Source organism: Xenopus laevis, chromosome 9_10L, assembly GCF_017654675.1.
Source record: "Xenopus laevis strain J_2021 chromosome 9_10L, Xenopus_laevis_v10.1, whole genome shotgun sequence".
In the NCBI taxonomy this organism is placed as follows: Eukaryota; Metazoa; Chordata; class Amphibia; order Anura; family Pipidae; genus Xenopus; species Xenopus laevis.
Genome location: NC_054387.1, coordinates 58483580 through 58507414, shown reverse-complemented (window position 1 = coordinate 58507414; position 23835 = coordinate 58483580). Strand labels below are relative to the sequence as shown.

Here is a 23835-nt window from a genome sequence, read left to right as displayed (position 1 = left end):
TATTATTTTAATACACAATAGGCCCCTGCCACCAATGTCTTTTTTAAATATTCTCTGAGGCTCCAATGTTTTTTTTTTAACTTGTAATGGGGGCCTGGGCGCCAACATTTTTTTTTAGTTTATGGGGGGCCCTGACCCCCAATGATTTTTAAAAGACTTTTATGAGGTCCCTGGCACCAATGTTTTTTTTTTTTTTAAATTTATGAGGGGGCTATGACCACCAATGATTTTTAAAAAACTTTTATGGGGGGTCCTGGTGCTATTTTTTTTTAACTTACAGGAGGGCCCTGACCATCAATTGCTTTTTATAACTTTTGTGTGGGGGGGCTTTACCATTTTAGTGCTGTTGTCTGTGTGGTCTTTTAACTGTGGTGTGGGCAAGATCTGGGGTGAGGCTTTGGGGTTGGGGTGGGCAGGTCTCAGGGGGTGGGGTAAAGGGTTAGGGAAGTTGTGAGTTGTGGACAACAATGTTGGTGGGATTGGTGAAGGTGTGTGGAGGGGGTTTGGCCAATATGGACAAAGAGGTTGGATTTTAATAGTTGGCTATTCTCATATGGGCGGAATGGGGAAGGAGTCATCTGGACGTAGATATCACAAGTGGATTGATTAAAACATAATTTAACCTGTCTTTTGTCTTGCTTTGTTAGTTTAAGAATTGTGCTTCATTTTTGTTTTTTTATTGTAAGTGTTTTATTTTACTAAAAATCGCTATATATTAGGCACCTATGTAGTGCTACTAATCCATATTTCTGCAAGATAAATCAGAGCAGGCAGTAATACTTTTAACACTTCCTTTGTCTCTGTCCCTATTTATTAGGTACCGAAACAAATTTTTTTAGTCTGGAAATTGATAAACAGGCTTTCCAGATTTCTAGTCTTAGTAAATTTAACCAAACTATAAAAAATTCTACAGAAAGCGAAGCCTTTATGGGCTAGATCAATTTCTTTTCTAGTTTTTATTGTCTTCAATCAAATGGCATTAAATACATGTTTTTATAAGGTTTAGTAAAGATTTCTGCGAACTTCATAATTTTGCTGCAGTTTATCCTTCTTATGATAGCTGATGGCTCTGAAAATCTTGAAGTTACATGGTGCAAAATATTAGTGATATCATGGTGGTGGTTATATGGAATACTATCAGTAGAGCTTCTTTTTATCTATTGACTACTAAGAACCTTGCATATAATCTGTCTATGGGAATTGAGAGAAATAAATAAAGGAAAGGAAGATATATTTTGTATATGTTTAAAACAGATTGGTTTTTCTCTGTTTTTTAATTACAACACTGACCTACTTTTCTGAAAATATGCTGTTACAATTTTTAACTCCAGATTTGGGCTCTGTAAATACAGTTCTGCCCAACCAAGACCATATCGGCATAACCTGTATATTATGTCTGCAGAGTAAGAATCTCCCTTTTCCCCTAGAAAGGTGTAATGATTTTGAATGAAGGATGCCACAACCTGGATGGAATTAATTGGGCTTCATAGTTTTGTTTCATCTGCAGATACTGATACATTACTTACAATACCCACCCCTAAGTTATTAATGAGCAAGTTAAAGAAAAGTGAACCCAATGACCCCATTGAAAACCTTATTCCAAGTATAGAATGTACCATTAACACCATCGGTACCCAATCCTGTAGCCAGTTTTCTTTTCATTTGCAAACAACTTTATTAACAACTTTTGCTTTATTTGCAGGCTTTAGTCAACATATGCAGAAATTCTGCAAAGTTAAGGAATATATATATATATATATATATATATATATATATATATATTTCGCAGAGTATAATATCTTGCCTCTGTCTGTCTCATGTAGCGGTAGGATGTTGTAATCTAAATAGCATCTGGTTGGTGAAGACTACATGAACTTGGAAAGGGAAAAATGTGAATGTAACATCTAAATCTTCAAGACAGGAAAGAGAAAATAGCCTTCCCCAAGTCATCTGATGTTATGGAGCATCACACAGTTATCTGAGATCAGAATCCAATCGCATAATCTTGAGTAATGGCTCACTTCTCTTCTGCCTAGCATTCCCTGCTCATAAACCATCCTTAAATGTAGCTCTCTGCAGTGACGATGACCTGCAAATAAGGTTCCCTTACATATTCTTGATTTCCCATGCCTTGGATATTGGAGTTTTATAATCTAGAGGCCTGACAGCTGGGGTGCAGGGTGAAAGTTAGAGTAGAACACAATTTAAAATTAGATGACTTAACATTTAAAAGCAATAAACAGACCTGAGAGAGTTCTAGCTGGACTACTGTGCAACTTAGGAAGGAACCCAACTCATATATCTTAGTATAAATATACAATGCAACACTTAATGCAGCCCTGAGGGAATACATGCAACCAATTAAAAATACACTGAATTGTTTATGTTGCTAGATTAAGGTAATTTAGATTCTATTAAGGTCATAAAATGTTCTTAAGGGGTGAGGGGCTTTGTTTTGTGTCTGAGAGACATGATTAAGTGAGCACTGAAAATGAGGAAAATATATGGTACACACATGACCTAAATTCCAGGACCACAATGCCAAGATTAATAGAAGAAAGACAAACATTATGTAGAATGGGAACCATGGTGTGTCACGCTCTACTTTGTGCAATTATGTTGCATTTTGTGATCTAAGGACATAGAAGAGAAATTGCGATTTGGGGCACGTGAGAATATTTGGGTCATTTTAGAAGAGGAATAGCAAAAGGGAAAGATGTGCTCACTATAAACATTATTAAATTATAAGGGGGGTGTCATGTGGGTTTGACCCCACAATTCTTCCAGACAGAAAAATGTTCCTCTGCATCATGACATTTTGTGCAAAACCCTCCATCCAAATGTCACAAACAGCAGTATTTTTCCCATCCCACAGATAGATTGCACAATATTAACTATTACACAATAATCTCCGTATGTAAGATAACAGTAAAGCTGGCCATAGACGCAAAGATCTGATCGTATGAATCGAGGATTCGTGCGATTTTCGGAACGAGTGTGGAGAGTCCCGACATTTTTCGTCCGGCAGAGATCGGTCGATCGGACAGGTTAGAAAATTTCTGTCGGCTGCCGATAATATCTCTGCGTGTATTGCCGATCGTACGATTTTCAGTGGGAGACTGTCACTAGCTTTGGTTGGACATAGATATCGTACGATTGCTGTCAGGGGCAGAACATTGCTGATCTGTTCTTTAACTAATCTGACTGGTAAGACTTTGATCTGAATGGTTAGTGGCGGGTCGGGAGATAGGAAAGTCCGATCGTACGATGATTCGTACGATCGGATCTTTGCATCTACAGTATGGCCAGCTTAAGATGGCTAACATAGTGCATATATAGTTTAGTTTTGATCAACTTTTTCAAAAAACAGGCGGCGCAGTAGGACACTTTTATTGAGGGTTCAGAGCTCCTTTATAATGTCTAAATAGTTGCCATTTATATTAGACACAACACATAGATCAGTTAATAGAAGTTGGGAATGATGGGATTTACAACAAGGTGCTGGCGCTGTTATAGTATACACTAATAAAAAAGGGAAAATTGTGCACACTCTACACATCTTGACAACAGGTAGACACATTTCAGGTAAGTTTAAGGATTTTTAGAAATGAGAACATTTATACCCCTGACGAAGCAGTGTAAACAGCAAAACTTATTGGGTGATGTAGGTGGAAGGTGGTGTGGATAGCTCCCACTCTTCCCAACGTAGTTAGGTAGTGGGCGAATGGACGGAAGGGTGGAAGGGAGGGGACCAATGGCTACTTTAGTCTTTTATTAAAAAAAATGGAAACTATGCTGTGATAATATACGGATACTAGAATCCTGAATAAATAATTATTATAACCACTGATCCACACTATGCAAACTTTTTAAGTATGTGTTATTTTAGGGACATGGTCTATATGTATTTTGTGGTCACAGCCTCATTGCACCCCGCCTAATGGTTTTAAAAATTAATGGTGAGCACAACTTTTCCTTGTTTGTTATAGTTTATACAGGAGCAGTGACCAGCTTCATGTTGTAGCTCCCAACCTTCCCAACTATAGTCAGGTGATCCCACTGGTGTCTAATAAAAGGCAGCCAAGTTTGGGAGTTTTACTTTGAAAGCAGCAAGTACAGTAAGTTGCAGGTAAAACTTAGTCCCTTTGTAAAATGTATAATGAAGCAATTGAATTCTTAATGAATCAGATGAAAATTGAGCATAGGACTGGCCAGATATGGGATGACTTTGACGTAGTTGGCCAGCTTAAATATATTGCAATATATGGACAAACAATCTCTGTTTTGTTTAAAGAGTAAGGCATTTTTTAGTAGCAGTATGCACAAAATGTCGCTGTCTTAAATATATTGATAATGGGTTGAGTGCAGAGGACTCTTGTATTTGTCTATATGTATTTTGTGGTCACAGCCTCATTGCACCCCCACCTAATGGTTGTAAAAATTAGTGGTGAGCACAACTTTCCCTTGTTTTTATATATATATTGTGGTGAGGTCACTACTAGGATACCAGGGAAAGTCCAGGTCGGAGCTTATTTATGCCCCAGGTTCCTAACAGAGTGGTTCCGGGACTGCTAGTACAGCCCGGGTGGTAGGCCTTCTCCTGGTTAGTTAGGAAAACTGACTTGTATTAGTTAGAAGCCCATTAAAGGGCAAGGATTTTATTTTGAATTGTTTTGTTTATTATGCTGCAAGAGACAATAAACCGCCAAAAAGAGACTATACTCTCATGAGTTGTGCTTGTGCCGTGGGCTGTGTTACCCCCAGAAAACTGATCCCAGCTACCGAAACCCTATATATATATATATATATATATATATATATATATATATATATATATATACTTGAGAGAGGTCCTAACAAGTACCGAAATGTTGGACATTGGTACAACACAATAAATAATTTAAGTTTTATATGGGAGTGCCGGTTCCTTGAATACATGGTTAAATATATATTTTAACCATGCACCCGGCTATATATGCCACAATAACGGTTGCCTTGGAGATACTCATTGGACTGTGATATATATACAGTATAAATATAAGTCCAAGGGTTGCCAGCACTCTCGATAAAGTTACTTAAATTTGCCTGTGTGCAGTGCCAATAAATTATCCATAACTACTACAAGAAGGTCCGCACTCTCAGGACTTATGAAAATCATAATATTTATTATAAATGACTAACGTATCGGCTAGGTCCCTAGCCTGAGAAAGGCTAGGGACCTAGCCGAAACGTTAGTCATTTATAATAAATATTATGATTTTCATAATTCCTGAGAGTGCGGACCTTCTTGTAGTAGTTATATATATATATATATATATATATATATATATATATATATATATATATATATATATATATATATATATATATATATATATATATACAAACTTTTCCTGGAGTGCCCGCACCTCTGACAGTGGTTAGTTCGAGGTGCTTGATCAATGTTTAAGGTATAGGTAATAGAGGATCCTTTCTCAAGGATATTGTGCACAAACAGTGTAACCAATGGAGGGGGAGGGTTTTTTAATTGGTTACACTGTTTGTCCTTGAGAAAGGTCCGTTTCGGTCCCCCAGGAGGGACCGAAACGTCGGATTGTGATGTGAGAAATAAAAGCTATTATTTTGAAATGAAAATGAGAGTGCGGATCCTCTATTACCTATATATATATATATATATATATATATATATATATATATATATATATATATATATATATATATATATATATATATATATATATATATATATAATCATTGGATAAGGACCAGCACTCCAATGTTTCGTGAAAAAAAGTTTTTATTTTAACTTGTGCATCCAACGTTTCGGCCCATGCCTGGGCCTTTATCAAGGATAAAATACAAGTGTTAGAAGGTGCATATTTATACACATGGCCCAACCCAAAAGGGGGCACTCAATATATATATATATATAAACCACAGTAACAGGACTTATATAGTGCAAACATTGTGGTTTTATTACCACGTTTCAGCTCCTATACTCAAGCCTTCTTCAGGAAGTGAGCCACTTCCTGAAGAAGGCTTGAGTATAGAAGCCGAAGCGTCATACTAAAATCACAATTTTTGCACTAATATAAGTCCTGTGAGTGTTGTTTATTTACTTTTTATTGATAGATTCCGGTCTCACAGTAACGGGGCCTTGGAACAATATGTTGACTATTTTATTTTAAAAAACAATTCTTTTAACAACTGAATGAGTGTGATTGACATAAATGTTTCAGCCTAATTATCCAACAAATCTATTGTTACATTCCCTTGGCATTTAAGAGTTAAAAAGAAAACTGATACTTGCTATTGTGGGGTAAATTTTCAGTCTTCCATTTTGCCCAAACTGACATTTTATAAACTTTTTTCCTTTTATATTTACTGACATTTTCTTTCCATAAAGTCAGACAAGCAAAAAAGCTATTTTTACGGTCCCTTTGCTCAATTTTGGATGTGTTTTCCCTTGACGATTCCTGTCTTGCTCTACATCCCGTTCTCTCACGCTCGACAGATTGCAAACCCCGAATAACAAAGTGATCTGCACTGTTGGCAGTTTCAGCAATTTCTCAAAAATCACAGTTAAACAGCAAATTATAGCGGTAACTCCCTATAGAACTGTCTTACTTAACAATGTGCCTTTTCCTCCCTAGATCAGTCTTTGTTCTTTAATAAGAAATCTTATTGAATGATTCAGTCCATTCAGGAATAATTGACTGTATTTAAGGCATAGCTGCAGTTTACTTATTTATTAATGTTCAGTACAATATAAATAGCCTTTTAAGTTACTATTATATGGTCATGAAAATCCTCAAAACAAATGGATGTTAAATTGCTCAGAGTTCTCTTCTGAACATTTTTTGGCATTGAAGTCATACTCTCTATGCGGTTATTCGGCAGAAGGATTTGGCCGAATAACCTCATACAGAGTATGACTTCAATGCATATGCAAATTAGGGGCGGGGAGGGAAATCTTGTGAATTTTTTCACAAAACAAGGAATATGCAAATTAGGATTGGTTTGGTATTCGGGGGTTTGACCGAATACAAAATAGTGGAATTAGTGCATTCCCAATTTTTATTTTAAAAATATATTAAAATTCGCCCATCCCTACACACAATTTGGCAAGTGTACACAGACATACAGTGTAATGAAACGCGTAAAGCAATGATTTTAATCCTATTGTTGCAATAAACTTCTCTTAACTTTTATGCATGGAGTGCCACCTGAACTAAACGCTCATTGGATCTACACATACAGTACATACACACTGCATTGTGTGCTCTTTTTTGCCTGAAACAAAATATTTTATTGCCATTGTGAATAGCATGTTCGTTAACTGCACTGTACAATACCTTTTGTATGTTGTGTTGGTGAATACTGTATATTACAATTTTGGTGATTTTATTTCATTTTCAGCTCTGAGTAGGTGTTGTTTACTTTTCTCTGTCCATAAAAATTATTTGGCAAACCCAAAATAATCAGAGTGTGATTCTGACTACTGATTACACTAGGTGAGAAAACAAAGCATTGATTTTAGTGTTTTGTCTGCTATATATCCATTTGGAGGTCTCTGTATGCCAGGTAAATCTATGCATATTGGGTGTTCAGTAGACCACTGGTGTGCTTCTTTAGGATATTGTATGTTGGTACCTTATGAAATATGGGTATATAATGGGTAAAGTGCAAGCTTTGTGACGATTTTCAGAAATTTCATAAAAATAGCTACATTTAGCATAGCCTCGCAGTTTGGTAGTTTTCCTTAGAAAGACATATATATTGTTTTCTGGGGTTGACTAATTTGCCGCAGTATTTATTTTGGTAGTAGAAATCTATATTATGAAATGTGTATGCACTAACTTAATTTTCGGGTGTCTAAACCTTTGTATTTTATGCTATGTGGGAAATAACATGCTAGAAAGTGGAAGCTTTCAGGAGATTTTCTGGTATTTCATCAAAAACGTCTGTTATTGTGATAGTTTGGAGTACATAGACATGGTTACCCATTTTGGATTTGTCTGATTATATACTTTCCAAAAGTATATGATGATTTTACTGTAGGTGAATGACTATCAGGACTATTTGTATGTGCTAACTTCATATTGGGGTCTGTAGATGACAGATACTTTGGGCATCAAACTGTTCAGTGGACCCTCAGCATTCATATTTATGATGTTTTTTCTTGTTACCTTATTCTACACTATGTGGGAGATAACAAGTTAGAAAGTGGATGCAATGACGCTCATTAATTTGGAGTAGAAATACATAGTTACCCATTTTGAATTCTTCTGAATGTGTACTTTCGGTTTTTGGGGTCAACATATGTTTTTGTGTTTTTACCCCCCAAAAATGCAGTAAATGTGTTTATTTTTCAGTAGCTGAAGTGACCCTCTGGGACAATTTGTTTGAACTAATGTCATTTTGGGGTCTCTAAGCATCAGATACTTTGGTAAATCCATGCAAAATGGACATCAAACTGTTAAGTGGACCTCTGGCATTCATATTTAGGATGGTTTTTCTTGCTACCTTTGCTTTGTGGGACTTGCAAATTAAGCATTTGAGGTGATTTTTCAGAATTTTCATATATTTTTATAAAAGTGGCTGCATTTAGAATAGCTTTGATATTTGGTAATTAGGAGTAGAAAGACATGGTTACTCATTTTGGATTTGGCAGAATGTGCACTTTTCAAAAATATATGGTGTCCTGGGGTAAACCTACTGATTTTTGGCTTTTGAATCTAAAGTATGCCGTATTCTGCTGTAGTTCTTTGAAAAATTCTTAATTTATTACTGGGAGTTTGTGATCTATATAAATCATAAATCTCCATAAACGTATACATATCTGGTATTAGCATGTTCAAAAGACATGAGGCTTTCCAAATCAGTTGAATTTTTGTGCATAAAATAAAAAAATATTTTGGTATAAATCATATATCATAAAAAATATAATTTTTTTCTTTTTCTTTGATATTTAGAACTCTAAATCTTGCTCCAGAAGTGGAATTTCAGAAGAATTCTGGCATTTAGAAAGCTCGAGTTCTCCTGAAAAAAACAATGTATAATTTTCCTAGGTAAATATAAACCCCTCCCAGTGAGAGAGCACAAAATGTTCAAAAAAGTGCTGGCACTTAAAGGGTTAAAAACGACATCAGCCAAAAGTACTACCCACTACCATCATACAGATGAAGCCACTTGGATTTGTGAGTTAAATGCGTCATGACTCAGAGTTAATTGAAGAAACTGTGTTATCTAAAGTTATCTTAACTCATTTAATGCATTTAACCTTTTCATTAGCATACCAAAGCACCATTGTTCACAATGGTGAATGCTTTAATTAGATGGGATGTTGTGTCACAGTTTTCTGTGTTAAATGAGATAAATGGGATATCTGTGTTTAGTTATTCTGTGTCAAACAGACAAACCAAAGTGGCTGCATCTGTACTTCCTCTCTGTAGATCTCTACTACTAAATCAGTGATCATGTGCTGTAGAAAAAAACCTTGGCTTTATGCTTCTACTTTCAGTTATCCCTCTACTGCACATCAGCCTGAAGGAATCCCCTGGTAGAGAGAAGAAAATGGAGCCAGATTGCCCTACAGTTGTACTCTGGGCTGGTGCAGTTTGCAGCAAAGAGGAGGGGCAGCACATGATCTTAGGTTATTGAATATCATGGGAAACAGTGTGACAAAGATCTGTTAAATGTAGAGTCATTGTGAACCTTTGGAGTCCAATGTCTAGATACATTTTACTCCATCAGTATACCGTTATTGACCAATACTGTCAAAACTGAATATTTAAATACAAGCAGAAAATAATGTCCTTTAGCACATCAAAACAAGACTGTTTGTGTTAAATGCAATATGTTTTCTCCACAGAATAAGCACCATAGTCATTTGTCTGTGTCTACCATAAAGACCTAAAGGAAATTTAATTGGTCCCTTCCTAATTTCTCTCCCTGTAAACCATTGTAAATGCTCCTGACTCTTGTTTTTATGTGATAATGATTTTTGTAAATGTGGTGGTTTACAATAATAAACTTCTGGATACATGCCTAAAATGCAGTAAATATTCAACTGGGCAGATGTCCCATTTGTTAAATAGAAGTCATTACAAAAGTATTCAGACTCTTAACAATTCTCCCTTTTTACTGATTTACGAAGTTTTCAAACAAAGTCATTGATCTGCACTTGTATTAAGATCTTGGAACAAACAATTGTAGGACCTTATTGCTCATGAGTGTCAATAGTGTTACTTTGGCTTTGTGTTTGGAATAATTATCCTGCTCTAAAGTGGACTTTCATTTGAGCTTTAGTTTTCTAGAACCCTGAAACCGACTGTTTCCTATATTCTGTTGCATAAGATACATGCTCAGTTTCTTTTCTTGTTTTATTGAACCGTTTCACTTTAAGAAGGACAAACATCGGACAGGTTATTGTGCCATACTGTATCATGCAGTGAGATGTACAAGTCAGACATCATTGGAATAAATGATAATTATTGATATGTTTGGTTTGGAGCATAATCATTATTATTCATCATTGACACTGGTTAAGCATCTTTATTGAGTTAAATACTGGAGTGGAGGTACTGGGAATTGTGTGTCATCTGTGTTATATATATATATTTTTGCCCACCCATTTCCCACTCACCAGTTCTATCTTAAACCAATGCTTTCAGTCTAATATCAATTTTATTTTGGATGGAAGCGTCTATATAATGTGTATCTGTCATTGCCTTCAAGTTCCCTTCAAACTAGAATTACATGCTCCTTTGTGTAACTAGAATTACATTCTCAGCAAGCAAGCTAAAAGAACAGATCATAAGAAGTCCAACTTTTATGTGTCAACTTTTAATGGTTGAGGATTTAAAGTTAGCCCTGCTTAAGTACAGGTAAGTCTATTAGTCATTCAGTTATTTTGACTGACCCTCTTTTATTGAATTGATGGGTCCAGGTAGAAAAGGGCAATTATCCAACAACAGAAAGCTATTCAGTCTTATACAGTAGATCTGAGGAATACCTAAAACAGATCTTCTCAGCACAAGCAGTGACTTTACCAACTATCATTTACTTTCCCAAAGTTATTGCAAAACAATAATCACTTCAGACAGACAGGCTCCAGCATGAAACTTTAAATTGCAATGCTACTTAAATTATTTTCCAATCTCCATCAGATATATATTTGAAAGAAAATGAATTCAATGAATGCTCATGTGGATACATTATGTGCTGTGCAAATGCACTGGGATTTATTAAATTATTCTTCATAGGACCGGAGCTGCCTGAATAGCCTTATGAGAATTATTGGGGAGTTATATCTGTCAAAAAATCATGTGTTCTGGAAATATTATTAACTGTCACTCGTTATAACTTTCTTTCAGCCAGAGAGGAGATTCTCCCAGTCATACTGTCAGGTTAACCTAATCTCATGAAAGTCACATGCTGCACCCACAGGCAAAAAACTTCCAACTATTTTATCACTGGTATTGAGTTTAATGTATAGGGTTCCAAAAGTGCATAATTCAGAAAGGTGCACAGATGCAGGTTCATGTGGATCATATACCTCAATTCTATTAAAGTATATAACTTTGCTTATGATTGGAAAGTTAAACTAAATAAGTAGGCTTGAAATGTTGTACATTTTGCTTCTGTACCAGACCAAGGCAACAACAGCCCTTTACCAGGGAAGATCTTTGTCTCCAAAGATGTCCCTGTAACTCCCCATATTCTTTTCTGCTGATTTACTGCACATGTTTTGTGCTACTGTCAGTTACTGAGCTTAGGGACCCATTTGCAATATACAGTACATATAGAATATAAATGTCACAATATAAGGCTGATTAGTAAATAGGGATGCAGCGAACGGCAGAAAAAATGTTCGCGAACATATTCGCGAACTTGCGTCAAAAATGCGAACGGTTCGCGAACGTCGCGAAGCCCATAGACTTCAATGGGAAGGCGAATTTTAAAAGCTAGAAAAGACATTTCTGGCCAGAAAAATGATTTTAAAGTTGTTTAAAGGGTGCAACGACCTGGACAGTGGCATGCCAGAGGGGGATCAAGGGCAAAAATGTATCTGAAAAATACATTGTTGACACAGCGCTGCGTTTTGTGCTGTAAAGGGCAGAAATCACACTACATTTCTAAACTTGTGTAATAAACTGCTTTAAAACGTCCGGCATCTACATGCCAATCAAGTCGTGTAAAGGTTACAGCCTGTTCACATGCAAAGACAAAACGCGGCGCTTACTGCAACGCAAAAAAACGCAAAGAGCTTTCATGAATGATACCGTCAAGTGAGCAAATAATAGTTTTTAATTACTAGTTGCTTGTCACCTCCAGGATGTTCGTCCTGTTGGTGGCAATATTTCTGTAGTGGTGTGTTTAGCAGTCACCGTGCTTGTGCGCACGTGCACGGTCAGGCAGAGGTAATTCAATGTACAGTGAAGTGAACCAAAAAACACTGATTCTGCAGTGTGGGCCCAGTTTTGGTCTACTTTATTGATCACCTGCGGTGACCATAAAAGATGCGATTTTGCCACTGTTGCAGAACCCTGAAAAATTAGGCATGTGTACTTTCCTGAAAAATTATGTTTTTTTTTGTCGCAGCCACTGAAGCACAGAGGCCAGAAAAAATATGCCATATGAATGCTAAAAATATAAAAAAAAATTTGTCGCAGCCACTGAAGCACAGAGGCCAGAAAAAATATGCCATGTAAATGCTGAAAATATGAATTTTTTTTTGTCGCAGCCACTGAAGCACAGAGGCCAGAAAAAATATGCCATATGAATGCTAAAAATATAATTTTTTTTTGTCGCAGCCACTGAAGCACAGAGGCCAGAAAAAATATGCCATATAAATGCTGAAAATATGAATTTTTTTTGTCGCAGCCACTGAAGCACAGAGGCCAGAAAAAATATGCCATATAAATGCTGAAAATATGAATTTTTTTTGTCGCAGTCACTGAAGCACAGAGGCCAGAAAAAATATGCCATATAAATGCTGAAAATATGAATTTTTTTGGTTGCAGCCACTGAAGCACAGAGGCCAGAAAAACTCAGGATTTACCTGTCCAAAAAGTTTTGATTAAAATGAAACCAGTAGGGTTTGCACCCTAGTTTGTAACGGTGGCGGAGGGAGGAGGACGCTAAAGGACAGCTGTGTGTGGAGTCATGCGGCGTGCAGAGAAGGACAGCTGCATGGGGAGTCAGAACAAGTCTTCCGGCGTGCAGTAACCCTCCGAGATCCATGCCTCGTTCATTTTAATAAAGGTCAGGTAATCCACACTTTTGTGACCTAGGCGAGTTCTCTTCTCAGTTACAATCCCTCCTGCTGCACTGAAGGTCCTTTCCGAGAGGACACTTGAGGCGGGGCAAGACAAGAGGTTCATGGCAAATTGTGACAGCTCTGGCCACAGATCAAGCCTGCGCACCCAGTAGTCCAGGGGTTCATCGCTCCTCAGAGTGTTGATATCTGCAGTTAATGCCAGGTAGTCCGCTACCTGCCAGTCGAGGCGTTCTTTGAGGGTGGATCCCGAAGGGTTCTGGCGCTGCCTTGGACTGAAAAACCTTTGCATGTCTGACGTTACAGAGTGGCCAAAGTGCATTGTCCTTGCAGGTGCGCTCGTGGCAGGATTACTGGCACCTCTGCCCCTGGAATGTTGATGAGTTCCTGAAGTGACATCACCCTTAAAAGCATTGTACAACATGTTTTGCAGGCTGGTTTGTAAATGCAGCATCCTTTCGGACTTGTGGTACATTGGTAACATTTCTGCCACTTTATGCGTGTACCGAGGGTCTAGTAGCGTTGCGACCCAGTACAGGTCCTTCTCCTTAAGCCTCTTGATACGGGGGTCCTTCAACAGGCATGACAGCATGAAAGACCCCATTCTCACAAGGTTGGATGCAGAGGTATCCATCTCCGCTTCCTCGTTATCAAGGACTATATCATCCACGGTCTCCTCCCCCCAGCCACGTACAAGACCAGGGGTCCCCAAAAGGTCACCACAAGCCCCCTGGGAAGCCTGCTCCTGTTGGTCCTCCTCCTCCACAAAGCCACCTTCCTCCTCTGACTCCACTTCTGACACCTCTCCCTGCGTTGCAGCAGGTGCCTGGGCTCGTTCTGGTGATTCCGACCAGAAATCGCGCGCTTCCTGCTCCTCGTCACGCTGGTCTACAGCCTCATCTGTCACTCGTCGCACGGCACGCTCCAGGAAGAAAGCAAAGGGTATTAGGTCGCTGATGGTGCCTTCGGTGCTGGTGCCTTCGGTGCGACTGACCATGTTTGTAACCTCTTCAAAAGGGCGCATGAGCCTGCAGGCATCGCGCATAAGCACCCAGTAACGGGGGAAAAAAATCCCCAGCTCTGCAGATCCAGTCCTACCACCCAGTTCAAACAGGTATTCATTGACGGCTCTTTGTTGTTGCAGCAGACGTTCAAACATGAGGAGCGTTGAATTCCAGCGAGTCTGGCTGTCGCAAATTAAACGCCTGACTGGCATGTTGTACCGCTGCTGAATGTCAGCAAGGCGTGCCATGGCTGTGTAGGAACGTCTGAAATGGGCCGACGCCTTCCTGGACTGCCTGAGAATGTCCTGGAATCCTGGGTACTTCGAGACAAAACGTTGGACTATTAAATTCAGAACATGTGCCATGCAGGGCACATGTGTTAAATTGCCCAGTCTCAGTGCTGCCAACAGATTGCTTCCGTTGTCACACACCACTTTTCCGATCTTCAGTTGGTGTGGGGTCAGCCACCGATCGGCCTGTGACTGCAGAGATGACAGGAGTACAGATCCGGTATGGTTTCTGCTTTCCAGGCACGTCATCCCCAAGACAGCATGACAACGGCGTACCTGGCACGTCAAATAGCCTAGGGGAAGCTGGGGGTGCACAGGTGTGGAGGAGGAGGACCCAGCAGCAGAGGAGGAGGAAGCAGAGGAAGAAGACGAGGTAGAGAGCGAAGGAGGAGTAGAGGTGGTGGCAGAACCGCGTGCAATCCGTGGCGGTGACACCAACTCCACTGTTGTTGTTGAGCCATGCATTCCCTGCTTCCCAGCCATAAGCAAGTTCACCCAGTGGGCAGTGTAGGTGACATACCTGCCCTGACCATGCTTGGAGGACCATGCGTCAGTAGTCATATGGACCTTTGCCCCAACACTAAGTGACAGAGATGCGGTGACTTGGCTCTGCACATGGTGGTACAGGTGTGGTATTCCCTTCTTGGAGAAAAAATTGCGGCTGGGTACCTTCCACTGCGGTGTCCCAATTGCTACAAATTTGCGGAAGGCCTCAGAGTCCACCAGCTGGTATGGTAAAAGCTGGCGGGCTAAGAGTACAGACAAGCCAGCTGTCAGACGCCGGGCAAGGGGGTGACTCGCAGACATTAGCTTCTTACGCTCAAACATGGCCCTCACAGAAACTTGGCTGGGGGCAGATGACTGGGAACTGGTGGTCAAGGTGGAAGGCGGAGTGGAGGGTGGTTCAGACGGGTCAAGGACAGCAGAGGTAGAGCAGTAAGATGCTGGACCAGAAGGAGGGTGGCTTTTAGTTTGTCTTTGAGGTGTTGCTCCCATAGTGCTTTGTGCTTGCCGTTCATGTGCCTTCGCATAGAAGTTGTACCTATGTGGGTGTTGGGCTTCCCAAGACTCAGTTTCTGACTGCACTCATTGCAAATTACAACGCTTTTGTCAGAGGCACACACATTAAAAAAATCCCACACTGCTGACCTTTTTGAAGCTGGCAATCTGGCGGTAACAGTAGAAGTTGGCGGCAAAGGCGGGTGCGTTGGCCGGCTGACCACAGGTGCCGATACATGTTGTTGCCCTACTATTCCCTGCGAGCTGTCCTCCCTGCTTCTTCTAAGTCTTATTCTCCTCCTGCCTCTCTGACTCTCCATCTCTCCATCTGAACTATCCTCCTCTTGCTCTCTTCTACTGGGCACCCACAAAACATCAATCTCCTCATCATCATTCTCCTCAGATGCATCAATTTCTTCTAACAGCTCACAGAAGGAAGCAGCAGCGGGGACCTCCTCATCACTCATTATGTCCATCTCTGTTGTGTTGTCTGCCAGAATTATATCTGGTGTAACGTCCTCATCTCCTTCATCTTCTTCTGCCAATAATGGTTGCGCATCACTCAGTTCAAGAAACTCATGTGTAAATAACTCCTCTGACTCCAGTGAAGAAGGGGCGCCGGTGGTGGAGGAAGTGTTACGTGGGGTGCCCATAGCAGAGGAGGATGAGGATGTTGTGGCAAAGTTAGAAACGGTAGAGGATGGGGTGTGCTGTGTAAGCCAGTCAACTACCTCTTCAGCATTTTGGGAGTTCAGGGTAATTGCCTTTGTAAAACTGGGCAATTTCCTAGGGCCACAGGATAGCATAGCAGCACGGCCCCTAGTGCCTCTGTGTGGCGGCCTGCCTTTGCCTGGCATTTTTTTTAAAACAACAACAACTCAGGTGGTGTTTCTGGAGACGGTATTATTATTGATATTTAGACAGAATGTGAAAAAGCTCACACAGCTAGGTGGCAGTTGTTTGAAGAACACACTGGGCAAACAATGTCTGCAAGGTCAACGTATACACTACAGCAGTGGATATGGAATATATTATTGCTGCTTGAAAAACGTCACTCAGGTGGTGTTTCTGGAGACGGTATTATTATTGATATTTAGACAGAATGTGAACAAGCTCACACAGCTAGGTGGCAGTTGTTTGAAGAACACACTGGGCAAACAATGTCTGCAAGGTCAACGTATACACTACAGCAGTGGATACGGAATATATTATTGCTGCTTGAAAAACGTCACTCAGGTGGTGTTTCTGGAGACGGTATTATTATTGATATTTAGACAGAATGTGAAAAGCTCACACAGCTAGGTGGCAGTTGTTTAAAGAACACACTGGGCAAACAATGTCTGCAAGGTCAACGTATACACTACAGCAGTGGATACGGAATATATTATTGCTGCTTGGAAAACGTCACTCAGGTGGTGTTTCTGGAGACGGTATTATTATTGATATTTAGACAGAATGTGAACAAGCTCACACAGCTAGGTGGCAGTTGTTTGAAGAACACGCTGGGCAAACAATGTCTGCAAGGTCAATGTATACACTACAGCAGTGGATATGGAATATATTATTGCTGCTTGGAAAACGTCACTCAGGTGGTGTTTCTGGAGACGGTATTATTATTGATATTTAGACAGAATGTGAAAAAGCTCACACAGCTAGGCGGCAGTTGTTTGAAGAACACACTGGGCAAACAATGTCTGCAAGGTCAACGTATACACTACAGCAGTGGATACGGAATATATTATTGCTGCTTGGAAAACGTCACTCAGGTGGTGTTTCTGGAGACGGTATTATTATTGATATTTAGACAGAATGTGAACAAGCTCACACAGCTAGGTGGCAGTTGTTTGAAGAACACACTGGGCAAACAATGTCTGCAAGGTCAACGTATACACTACAGCAGTGGATACGGAATATAATATTGCTGCTTGGAAAACGTCACTCAGGTGGTGTTTCTGGAGACGGTATTATTATTGATATTTAGACAGAATGTGAAAAAGCTCACACAGCTAGGCGGCAGTTGTTTGAAGAACACACTGGGCAAACAATGTCTGCAAGGTCAACGTATACACTACAGCAGTGGATACGGAATATATTATTGCTGCTTGAAAAACGTCACTCAGGTGGTGTTTCTGGAGACGGTATTATTATTGATATTTAGACAGAATGTGAAAAAGCTCACACAGCTAGGTGGCAGTTGTTTGAAGAACACACTGGGCAAACAATGTCTGCAAGGTCAACGTATACACTACAGCAGTGGATACGGAATATATTATTGCTGCTTGGAAAACGTCACTCAGGTGGTGTTTCTGGAGACGGTATTATTATTGATATTTAGACAGAATGTGAAAAAGCTCACACAGCTAGGTGGCAGTTGTTTGAAGAACACACTGGGCAAACAATGTCTGCAAGGTCAACGTTTACACTACAGCAGTGGATACGAAATATATTATTGCTGCTTGGAAAACGTCACTCAGGTGGTGTTTCTGGAGACGGTATTATTATTGATATTTAGACAGATTGTGAACAAGCTCACACAGCTAGGTGGCAGTTGTTTGAAGAACACACTGGGCAAACAATGCCTGCAAGTGCACTACTATTGGTGCACTACTATGAAGAACAGCAAACAGCACTGGACACGTTAAAGAACAGTAAGATAAGTAAAATAAAAAAATATATATATGTATATTAAAAAAAAAATTACTGGTTGGTGCTGAACTACTAGGAGCAGCACACCAGTCCCACTCCCCAACACAGCTAGACTAATAGCACTGGGCTCTTATAGTAGCAAAGTAAAAAAACAAAAAAGAAAATAAAAGCAGTCCTTACAAGGACTATTGGGTTATTACAGCAGTCAGCAGATGAGATCAGAAGCAGTGCCCACAGCAGCTACATACAGAGCACTGCAGTAGAAGGTAGATTACTAGCCAGCAAAGCTACCTAACCTAAAATGTCCCTCAAATCCCTGCAGAGTTCTGTCCCTACAATACAGAGCAGTATCAAGTAGATTACTAGCCAGCAAAGTTACTATCACTGTCCCTCAAATCACTCAACAGCTCTCTCCCTACACTAGCTCTTCCAAGCACACACAGGCAGAATAAAAAAACGCTGCAGGGCTTCAGTTTATATATGGAAGGGGAGTGGTCCAGGGGGTGTGGGGGTGGTCCAGGAGGGAGAGCTTCCTGATTGGCTGCCATGTATCTGCTGGTCTGGGGTGAGAGGTCAAAAATAAGCGCCAGCTAAGGCGAACCCAAATTGGCGAACGGCGCGCGACGTTCGCGAACATTCGGCGGACACGAACAGTCGATGTTCGCGCGAATTAGTTTGCGGGCGAACAGTCCGCGACATCCCTATTAGTAAATATTACAGATAACTACTACATGGCAGCTCAGAAACCAGTGCAACTAGCATCAGCAGTTCATAATCAGCCCTGTAGCATCAGCTTATATTACAGGCCAACCTCATTTTCTGCTTGATAATTTGCAATGACCCCTAAGCTTAGCTTCTCAACAGCTGCTCAGAGCCCACTGAGCATGTGAGTGTCACAGACACTTTCCAAGATGGTGACCCCCTGTGACAAGTTTGAAGCCCTGAATCATTGCTGCTATTAAGAAGCTGAAACTTTAGGCTGGTGCAATAAGTTCAGTATATAAAACATGGCATTTTTCGCCCTATTAATTTTTAGGGTTTAATTCTCCTTTAAACCCTGTAGATTAATGAGTGGGCTTGAAAGACAAGAAAGAGTTTACAACATTCTTTATAATCTGTGAAGGTTTAACATTCCAGACTAAAAAGTCTAAAAAGACTAAAAAGTCTCCAAGACAAAAATGTTGTAGAGACAAAAAAGTCGGCAAAAGAAAAACGTGCATTGAGGTTAACGCATTTGGAGTGAGAAAAATTGTTGCACGCATAAATAATTGTGGCGCATAAAAAAATGTTTGGCCTCCATTGACTTCAATGTGTTTTGTGAATTCTTTGCTGTTTTGCAAAGTTTTTGGCGAAGCGATATTGGACAGATTCATTCACCACTATTAAAGAACAATAATAATTCCTGAAAAAAAAATTGCCTTGTCAGTTTGTTTGCCGAAACTACGCCTCAGAGTGACAACCAGTGGGGACTGATGAGGTACTACTGGATCATTTAGGCTGAAAATGGTAAAATTTCCAACAAATAACAACCTTTAAATTAACTATAAGTATGATGTAGAGAGAGATATTGTGAGACAATTTGTGAGACAATTTGCAATTGGTTTTCATTTTTTATTAATTTGCTTATTATTCAGCAGCTCTCCGGTTTGCAGTTTTAGCAGTCTGGTTGCTAGTGTCAGACTGGAATCTGAATAGAAAAGGCCAAAATAGAAAGATAATATTCTGTTGCAGAATATCTATTTATAGATGGTGTCAGTGACCCCCATTTCAAAGCTGGAAACAGTAAGAAAATGATGGCAGATATTTAAAAAAACTATAAAAAAATAAATAATAAAAACCAATTGAAAGGTTGCTTAGAAATGCCCATTCTATAACATACTAAAAGCTAACGGAAAGGTGAACCACCCTTTTAAGGTTCCCTCTTCTTTCTACATCGCATTCATAAAGTAGTGCTAATAACTATTGAGGATGCTTGTCAAAACTGTCCAGGAGATTCACCACCGATACAGATGCAACAATGGTGAGTTATTATGGATGAAACTCGGCAAACGTCCTGACCATGTTACCCCTTAAAGCCCTTGTTCATCAAATTCCTACAGTTGTGGTTATAATTACAGCAAATTAAGAACAGAAAAGCCAATTATCAACCTACCATTTAACTTATTTAAAACACCTATTTCAGGCACAGACAAAATGACAAGATAAATTTGTGGTTTTACTTACTTGGTGAATTAAGGAGGCGGGAATGTTTGCAGTGATAAGCCACTTCTTGCTCACAGTAATCAGCCCTGTTAATCATGGCTTCAAGCTGTTCAATGGTGCTGTTATAGTTGAACAACATGGCGTATGGTCTGACACCAAAGTTTCCATGCACAGGTGTTAGTTCTGTGTTATTGTGTAGAACCAAAGTCCAGATTTTATCCTCTGTTGAAAAAAAATGAAAAATGAATTTATCAATTAATCTATTACACATAGACAGAACTAGTTATTCCTAAACCATTTATATTCGAGCTTATATTTCTTTGGAAAAACCGTCTAACAGTCCTTCAAGTTTTCTACCACGGCAACAAATTTTTGAAGATTACATTGAAATTTAGCTTCAGAAATGCCCTCGAGTTCTGGTCAATGGATAGTTCTTACTATAGGCCTGCAAGAGAACAGCACTAGAATTGTTTTGAATAACTGTCAAATTAAGTATCTACAAGAGACAGCCTTGTTTTAGTCAGTTGACAGCATGATATACTTTTCTTAATAAAAATAAGAATGACATAAGTGATGTTTGATATATCAATACATTTACATTACAATTCTAATTCCTTGTCGTAGTGATTTCTGCACCATAAATTGCCCACCATAAATGCACAACAAATAGTGGTAGAGGTTCCTTTTCAGCTGGTGATGAACTTTTGTGGATATAGTGTCTCACAACTTTTGTAAGAGGCCCCCATTACTGTAGATGGCACCCCAATCCAGACATAGGGATGTAGCGAACTGTTCGCCGGCGAACTAGTTCGCGCGAACTTCGACTGTTCGCGTCCGCCGCAAGTTCGCGAACGTCGCGCGACGTTCGCCAATAGGCGTTCGTGTCAAAATCGTTCAACCATTCGACCATTCGATCGCTAAAATCGAACGATTAAAATCCTTCGATCGTTCGAATCGAACGATTTTCGGATGTTCGAAGTTCGCGAACAGTTCGCGAACTGTTCACATTTTTTGCCGGTGTTCGCGAACGGCGTTCGCGAACACATACTCGGCGGTTCGCTACATCCCTATCCAGACATCCCAAGACCCCCCTCTGCCAAATGTTAACCTGTTGAGTTCTCTTCTTAGAGAAAAAAAAATTAAAGTTGATGAAGTCAAACACAACCTGTTTTCTCACATTTTACCAAGAAAAGCTTAGGGAGAAATGTCAGTTGCTCTCCTAGAATATCTGTGCTCATATTCTGAACTAAGTGGGACTTGGACAATAAGTTGAAGCTTCGAAAGAGAGGTCCTGGCTAAGGGTTGGACCTTGAAGGGAGACCTAGCAAATGGTTAGACATTCAAGAAAGAACCTAGCCAACAGTTAGACCTTCAAGGTAGGCTGTGGTCAAACACTGGACCTTCAAGGAAAGCTATGGCCAAAGTTTGGTCCTTGCATTGGGGTTTGAACAGAAAGCTTGACAGACACTGCTCTAGAAGAATCTTTTAAAAGTCTGGAAAACAATTGAAAATGGAAAGTTCTCAATATTAAGCATTAGCAAACAAAGCAGATTGTGTTCATTTTTGATCGGTCTAAATTATCATCAGATACAGCATGCAATCTCATCCAAGGCAGTTTTAGAGAAACTGCGATTCCTGCCATGGTCGAATAGCCCATTCATTTCTCTAACCATAGCTTTGTCTATAGGTGCAGCTGTTGTTGAGATACAGGCAACTTCCATAACCCTGACATACTGTATACAAGGCCCTTTTTTTCGACATGTGAAATAACCACGCACAGCTCCTTGGTCTATGGAGGGAGCCAAGATTAATGGAGTTAATTTTTTCATTTATTTCACAGCAGCATGTGTTTTGCTTTATTAATCTTGTTTGTTATATTTAGAGCAGGTTTAGCTACAATATATATTGTGTGTGCTTGCAGTGTGTGAATTTTTTTTTTTTTCAAATGCAATGAAAACCTACCTAAAGGGATGGTTCATCCAAGAATAAAATGTTGCTCATTAAAAATATATCCAAAATATATCCAAAATATATTTGGACCTGTTCTAAGCAGCCTTTGAAATTGTCTTATTTCCCAAAAGTTTTTGGTCAAAATAATGCAAGCAAGAAGGTACAAAAATTTTATAATTGCAGCCATCCAATTTGAGATTACTTCTTTATAACAAAGAAATAAAATGCTGCTACTTGCTTAATTATGTACTTTGGAAAAACAAAATATGTTATTGATGAGGAGGTTTTAGCTACTTTTGTGGCATAGTTTTTTCACACTTTATGGTTAAGAATCCAGCTATCTTTATAATAGCGCATTCTGTCCCAGCAGTCTGGCATTTTGATCTGAATTTTTACATGGTTTTCAGGGTTAATTACAGGCTGTATGATTAGTAGCCATCCATCCCACTACATTCTATCTTAGACACGCAAGGCTTTGACACCAGGTGGAGTGCTTTACAGTATTCTAAGTAGGAGAAAAGATCCACTTGCATTACAAATAAAATCTACATACATCTTCTGTCTTCACCAAAATCCTTTCTGCTTTTACATTAGTGTCTCTAGTCTCACAATTAATAGCACAGAATTGAAGGCTATTGTAGAAAAGAGCCAGATTTATGGTGTATATTTCATGACTATAAACTGGGCTAACCTCCCTTCAGTCATTATCCCTCTCAGTTTAATATCATTTGCTGCCATTAAGCCTGAGAGATATGATTATTTTATCACCCTGTGCTGGGAAGATGGCTGCTCATCTTTAGATAACCAGGGCAGAGCCAACACCATAAATAAGAGAGGATTCATTGGTTTCCCACTATCACTAAGTTACATTTATTTTCTACAGGACAGTTTATGAGCTGTTAAATGTTCATACAATGTAAAGGTGGTGGCGCACAACTTCTAGACTTATACTTCCTCTTCTTAGGAATTTGTATAAATTATAAATAGCAGAATATGTCAGAAAAGAAAAAGATTCCCCTCTTTAATCTACATTGATAATATGTCACTATTTCATACCAAATCAGCCGGAGGTTATTTGTGTAAATTTCCAATCTGAACTCCATTAATTATTTTACATAATTAGATTGTTCCTATGATGTCACCACTCTCTCCCTTATTTTTGCTAAGTTGAACATTTTAAGGTCTTCAAGTCATTCCTGATAGCCCCTACCCCCCCCTTATAAATCTAAAATGTAATATCACCATGGCCTTTTGAAGTGGCACTATAGTCCCTGCCTCCCTTTTTCTGCTAGACACAACTTTCCATGAGTGACCACTACACAACCCAATACTCTTTACATACAACCTTATGCTTTTATTCTCAATCTCGTTGAATAGAACAATGCAAAACAAAATGTATATACAGACTATACAAAGCACCTAAATCAGTCCCCTTTGTAACTAAAATTATTTGGCTTAAGTG

At 39.4% G+C, this 23835-nt stretch overlaps 1 protein-coding gene across 1 annotated transcript in view; it reads right to left on the bottom strand.

The window, feature by feature from the left end:
* cntnap5.L (contactin associated protein family member 5 L homeolog) overlaps window positions 1-23835 on the bottom strand; it is a 260880-nt gene that overhangs the window by 65988 nt on the left and 171057 nt on the right. The window contains exon 13 of the mRNA XM_041576763.1: window positions 20445-20645. Coding sequence (XP_041432697.1) covers window positions 20445-20645 — 201 coding nt within the window. The remainder of the gene's footprint in view (window positions 1-20444; window positions 20646-23835) is intronic.